Consider the following 6,529-nt stretch of genomic DNA (forward strand, 5'->3'; position numbering starts at 1 on the left):
CTTGCTGATTCATTTCCTTCCATTGTGTGAAACACTTTTTCTTTCTTCCTCACTAAGAGAAAAAATTAATGGCATGTACTTGGTCTCTAATATGAGAAGTTATTAGCTGTTTCTAAATGCATACAACTCATTTCTTATTGAATTTGGTCCACCATATAGGTCCACACACTTTTGAATGAGTGGATGCTTGCTTTAAAGTAGCCAATAATTTCTATCTATCATTACTCTCTTTCTCACTCAAGAAGATAGTAATAACTCATTAATGTCCATGGTCTCAATGGAAATAGCCTCAATAATCTTGTCCTCATTTTGGTCAAGCTTTGATCCTCGTAAGTATGCCATCATTTTTCGAATCAATTATATGAAAATAAAGTATTGATCTTCTTCAGGCTTCCTCTTGGCCTTAATTTTGTTATGATGCTTATGCCATCATTTTTCGAACTAGTTATATGAAAATCAAGTATTGATCTTCTTTAGGCTTCCTCTTGGCCTTTATTTTGTTGTGGTGCTTATTAAGACTCTCTCTCTCTCTCTCTCACTCTCTCTCTAGAAGTTATCGGTTGCTTCTAATACATACAACTAGTTTCTTTCATAGGTGGGTCCATCATAATAGCTCACACCGAGAGTTGGTACATGCTCTAAAGTAGCCAGTAATTTCCATTTAACATCATTATAACCTTTGTCTTGTATGTGACGCCTCTTCCCTACTCTCGTATCTCTCTCCTATCTCCCTCCTCTCCGCTTCATCTCTTCTCATCTCTCTCTGCGACTCGTCATCACGTTCTCGTCCTCTGCCGTCCTCTCTCTCTCTCTCTCGTTCAAGAGGACATTAAAGACCCATTAATATCCACAGTCTCGAGCAGTTTTAGAGCCTTGATAATCTTGTCCTCACTTTTGGTCAAGTATTGATCCTCTTAAGTTCGCCATCATCAGTTCTTGAAATTATTTATATGAAGATCAAATATCGATCTTCTTCAAGCTTCTTCCTCCCTTGATTTTCTTATGATGCTGCTTAAGACTCTAGGTACCTCTCTCTTTCTTTCTCTCTCTCTCTCTCTCTCTCTCTCTCTCTCTCTCTCTCTCACACACACACACACACACACAGACTAACATACACTCTCACAGATTCACACACGCACATTGAATGGTAAAAAACTAATGTGAACTATCTCAGTTTCTTTTCCCATTTTGGTTCATAAGGTTTGAATCTATGATCTACTGATTCTCTATCTTATTAAATTACGTCATTGTTAATGGACTAGCTTAATGACCCAATACCTTTTTAATAAAAAAATTATATTTTAATTCTACATTTCATTTTGATCCAAACGTTCGAGTAAGTGTACTAATTAGAAACAAAAACTATGATAAGACACATACAACATATATGTAGATGCTTAAGAACTATCCTTCAACCAAGAAGTTGTGACCTCCTAGATCGTACATTTCTATTTAAGAATTAATGCTAAGAAACATGCTTCAATAGTTTTTAAAAAGAAAAAGAAAATTGTGGGGTTTATGTAGGAAAATTCAGTTTATGAATAAATTTCTGTTTGTCTATTTCTCTTTCAATGAGTCAATTCTAAATTTATTTTATTTGTCATGTTGCTACTTTTTCTTACTAATATTTAAATCATCAAAATCTATTTTAAACTCTGATTTAAAAACTATATTTTACTTGCTGCACTGTGCCTTCCTAAAAGCCAATCCATTGATATCAAGAAGCCCAACAAGCAGAGTTTGTGCAAACATTTTTTCAGGTATGTAAAATTTTGCAATTACTTTTAATTTATTTTAACCAATGAATCGGGATCGATCGAATAGCGTTTCTTTAAACAATTTCAATCCTTAATTTATATCAACAAACATGGATTAATTAGGTAGTTTCTTTAATTATGATGGCATCAATAGATGCTAGAACAATCATTTTCTTAGCTGTTATTTATTCTGTTTTTGCTTTATCCTAAAATGCATCTCCCCCCCCGCCCCCCCTTTTTTTTCAAAAATTAAGTGTACAGAATCTCCTTTACTTCAAAATTTTTTGATCCAATGCTAAAAATTTTTTGCTTAAAATCAAAGGAACAAGAGTACTAGAATTTATTCATTTTAATCTATAAATAAATAAAATAATTATGGTAACAATATCTTATGATAGGAAAATCTATTTCCAAGACAAAGGATCATACTTCTTAGTTTCCATTAGGCAAAAGACACTGACCTCTTTTAAGGTTTGACGAAAAAAAAAAACAATAACCTCCCTTGACGTTTCAAAAATTCCAAAAAACTCTCCTGAGGTTTCAAGAATTCCAGAAATCTCCCCTAAGGCTTGTCAAAAAGATACAAACATCCTCTTATATGATAAGTTTTTTAAGGAAAGATACGTGTCTTTTTTGGCAAATGTCAAGGGAGGTATGCGTCATTCTTGAAATCTCAATAGAGATCTGACACTTTTGAAAATTCAGGTGAAATATCTGTCTTTTTGTCAAATCTCAGGGGAGGTGAGCGTCTTTTACCCTTTATATTAAGATGGAGATAGTTTTAATAAAGAATTTATGCTTATGATGAATAATTTAATGGCATAATTGGCTAATTAATGTATGTACATGGTAAGGTGTGTTGTATTCAAAGAAAACATTAGTGGTCTTGAATTTTCAAAAGTGAGAGAAATAATTTTTTTTTTCAAATTACATTCCTAAGGATCAATTTATAATATAAAGACATTTAAAATCATTATATAAGTTCATTATTTGTTTTATATTCATAATTTTACATTATTAATGTGCATCACAATTTTGACATTAAAGCAAACATTGCAACTTTAAATGGTCATTATTATTTTTTATTACTAGCATAGAGAATAAATTTCATTCCAAAAATCATATTATAAGGTTAAAAAAAATATCTTATATTATGTATATAATACATATTATACTTTTTTTAATTACTTGTGACACCTAATCACTATCCAACTTGACTAACACATTGAAACTATATTTTCAAATTTTTGGTAAGAAATTATCATATATTGATTGAGTTTAGATTATTTAATATTTTGTTCTATTCTGTGGATATTTATTTACTAACGTTGTGTTTGAGAGTATAGATTTCAGGCATTGGATTTGAACTTAGATGGATTTAAAAATCTTTTAATACAATCTTATATTACATCTTATCCAAATACAATAGAACTCCAAATTCAAGGGCTCTCCGGATAAAAATATTTTTATCCTCAACTTAAATTGCCAACACCAATCATTAAATACATCATTTACTTAGATTTTAACTCCTTAACTAAATTCCAGTATTTTGGACAAAATGACTGCTGGGAGTAAAGGAAAGAATAAAAAGAAAGCAATAGAAGAGAGCAAGGCTCTTTCAATCCAAGAAAAGAGAGAGATTGCAGATAGAGAGGAGGCAGCTCTGGAAAAGGAAGTCATTGAGCTTTCACAATGGGTATGTATAAAAATAGATAAATAGTTCATTCCCATCATCTTGTAGAATAAGAAACCAATGCATTGAGTTTATTCCTTATAAAAATATTGATATCATGTTTTCTAGTTTAGAGTTTAGATTTTGAATTTCAGTTTATGTCAATTTGGACATAAAAGGCAATAAATATTTGCTTAGATCTTGTCTAAATTCACACAGAATCAAATTTAAGGTCAAATATTTTACGACCTAAATATAAAATATGTCAAAAATGTGGAGTATGTCACATAATTTTTTCATTGGATATTAATTATATTTATTGCTTTTTTCATTTACAGTGCGTGTTTAGGAGTATGGAATTAATTTGAATCTTGGATTTAGATTTGTGTAAATTCAGACAAAATGTAGTATGAAAGTATATTGAGTTTGAATCAAATTCGCATAAGTTCAAATCCAAACTTCGATATACATACTTTCAAACAGTACCAGAGAATAATGTTAATCGTTGCGTCAACAAATATATATTTACTATCTATTTTCTTAATTAAATGATAGGCTGATATGATTGATGCAATGGATGATCAACAATTGAGGGAGTACTTGAAAAATAGGCCTGACAACTTGAAGACTGAAAAAATAAAAAAGTCAATGCCAAGAAAAAAGGTAAGAGTTGTGGTTATTATTGTGTATATATGTGCTTTCTTGATAAATGATAGATTTTTTTTTTATTTATAATTGAAAGCATTCAATAAAAAATTGGATGGTTTTTGTGTTCACTTATGACCAAAGTTATCATTTTGCTTTGATAAAAATGAAACTACTAATAATGTAGGTCCAAAGAGGTGGAAAGTCTGGAAGCTCTAATACGATTATGGCTTCGGTATGGAAGTTCCATAAAGAAGATGATGAAGGAACATCGATCTACTAAGTTGAATGTCTAAGGTTAAGAAACATCTACTAAATTCATGTATAAAATTAGGTTTGGTCTTTGTAAGAGAATAAGTGGTTATACTCTAAGAATAGCTCAATAACTTGAGTACTAGACATTCTTGAAGTTTTCTAGTTCTAATCTTAAGTAGGTGAAGAGTGAGATATAAGATGGGAATGAGCTAATTCTTATTGTATTATGGTATAGTTCAAGTTTAATAACCTCCAATAAATAGAGAGAGAGAGAGAGAGAGAGAGAGAGAGAGAGAGAGAGAGAGAGAGAGAGAGAGAGAGAGAGAGAGAGAATAAGTGGCTTTTGGAGTTTGCATTTAGCATGTAGTCGACCACAATCTTTTTTCTTATTGCTACAGTTATTAATAAAATCCAAAGCGCCTTTCAAACACTTCTTGTTTTTCTTGTTTTATTTTTTTTCCTATTTATAATGCATAGATGATTTAACATGACAATTTCTATCATAGAGAAATAATAGTTCCTTTTATTTCTTTTGTTATATTGTATTTGCATTTCCATGGGTATTTTTGGGCAATAGATTATGCGAATTAATACATTTCTTCTTTACAAATTGCTTGCGATTATTGCCAAATATTTTATTACAACAATAATGTTCTAATTTTCTATCGATTTATCTTAAGTTTGTAGAATAAAATCACTTATGAGAAGCTAGATACTTGAATTTGGGATGATACATTTGTATTTGAGTTGTATTTGCTTTGCTAGTTAGCCTTTTGTTTATGATGTTGTATTTAATGTATTTCTAATGTATACCCACTTTCTTATTCCCTATTATGTTTGCATTTTCAATAATATTTGCTTTGTTAGACACAACTATTACAACGTGAAATTGTTGTCATTAGGGTACTATACTTTTATAATGTTAGGTTATAACATGCGTTTTTAGAAGGTGCTGCCCTCTTTTACCAAAAAAAAAAAAAAATGCGTCTTCTAAATTGTCTTTTTTAGATGACTGGCTGCACATATTAAAAATCATTCCTCAATTAATTTTAGAATATTTCAACACAAAAAAAGGAGTAATTAGATTATAATTAAATAGAAAGAATTTTTTTATGGTATAGAATTTACCACTATTGAGCAGAATATACTAGTCATGCTTAGGTTAGCACGAAACAAACATCTCAGTCATTTACAAAATATCACAAGCTATGGAGTTTGGTTTATAGTTTTAATATATGACATTTATCTAATTGGAAAAAAAAAAATCTTCAAAATAAATTTAATGATATCGTCAAAACCTCTCTGCTTTGTGATAGACTCACAAGAAATGACTTACGATAATAATTCTTCAATAGCCTTAGCCTTATTCAATTTTTTTCCTATTTTGTTTGAATAGACATGTAACACAAGCTAACGCTGTAATGTGAATTGACAATGCCTTAATTTATTCCTTCAAAGTACCTTGATTGACTTCTTAAGTTGCAAATGTTGCACCACACTCAAAGGCAACAAATATTCATTTCAAGGCATACATGATTACAGGCCTTGTGTAAAGTGATAACACAAAGGGCAGAGATTTCTTTTATGTACTTCAAACCTGGCTGAATGATGGAAAATGGAGAGCTAGCAAAATAGAAATTCTTGTAAGAAATGCAAAAACTTACTTATGCATTACACAGGCACATATAAGTACTTGGATAGAATTTATACACACACAAGTACTTGGGTAGAATGTATGTATGCTCCTAAAATTTGACACATAGAAGAATGGTAGCTAAGTTTCAATACAAGTCCCCAACTTTTTTAGGAATATCTTAAAAATTCACTAATTTATATTAGAAGAAACAAATAGATCTCAAGTCTCCTTCATATATAGAGAGCTAAGAAACTAACTCCTTCATATATAGAGAGCTAAGAAACTAACTCCCTGAATAGGTATAGGAGTAGGAGTAAGAGTGAGTAGGTTGAGAAAGCACAGTGTAGAGAATGGTTTTAAAACACCTATATAAGAACATTTTATTTTGTGTACTAAATATGTGTGTGCTCTGTGTGCGCGCGCGCGCATAATCCAGTAATATATTCCATCACACTTTTTTAACGTAGTGTATTTTATAAAATATTTATGTGAAGAGTAATATGGTTTGCACAACAATTTAAGCGTCCTAATCTAGTAACATGGAGTTATTTCTTATTTACCCAA

General features: G+C 30.6%; 1 protein-coding gene across 2 annotated transcripts; it reads left to right on the forward strand.

The window, feature by feature from the left end:
• Positions 1 to 825: 825 nt before the first annotated feature.
• LOC131159330 (uncharacterized) lies at positions 826 to 4,759 on the forward strand. 2 transcript variants are annotated; one of them, XM_058114184.1, is made up of 5 exons: positions 826 to 1,024; positions 1,704 to 1,760; positions 3,303 to 3,453; positions 3,985 to 4,092; positions 4,262 to 4,759. In XM_058114184.1, exons 3-5 carry the CDS (start codon positions 3,316 to 3,318, stop codon positions 4,355 to 4,357), a joined length of 342 nt encoding a protein of 113 aa, XP_057970167.1. In that variant the 5' UTR covers positions 826 to 1,024; positions 1,704 to 1,760; positions 3,303 to 3,315; the 3' UTR covers positions 4,358 to 4,759. The 2 variants fall into 2 exon arrangements, with proteins under 2 accessions (XP_057970167.1, XP_057970159.1); XM_058114176.1 differs by lacking the exon at positions 1,704 to 1,760.
• The last annotated feature ends 1,770 nt before the right edge of the window (positions 4,760 to 6,529 follow it).

This window comes from Malania oleifera, chromosome 1, assembly GCF_029873635.1.
Source record: "Malania oleifera isolate guangnan ecotype guangnan chromosome 1, ASM2987363v1, whole genome shotgun sequence".
Classification (NCBI taxonomy): domain Eukaryota; kingdom Viridiplantae; phylum Streptophyta; class Magnoliopsida; order Santalales; family Ximeniaceae; genus Malania; species Malania oleifera.

Excerpts from the sequence above, each read along its gene's own strand:
- LOC131159330 (XM_058114184.1), top strand. The coding sequence starts at position 3,316 with ATGACTGCTGGGAGTAAAGGAAAGAATAAAAAGAAAGCAATAGAAGAG. Across the intron at positions 3,454-3,984 it reads TCATTGAGCTTTCACAATGG|GCTGATATGATTGATGCAAT; the intron begins GTATGTATAAAA and ends ATTAAATGATAG. Across the intron at positions 4,093-4,261 it reads AGTCAATGCCAAGAAAAAAG|GTCCAAAGAGGTGGAAAGTC; the intron begins GTAAGAGTTGTG and ends CTAATAATGTAG.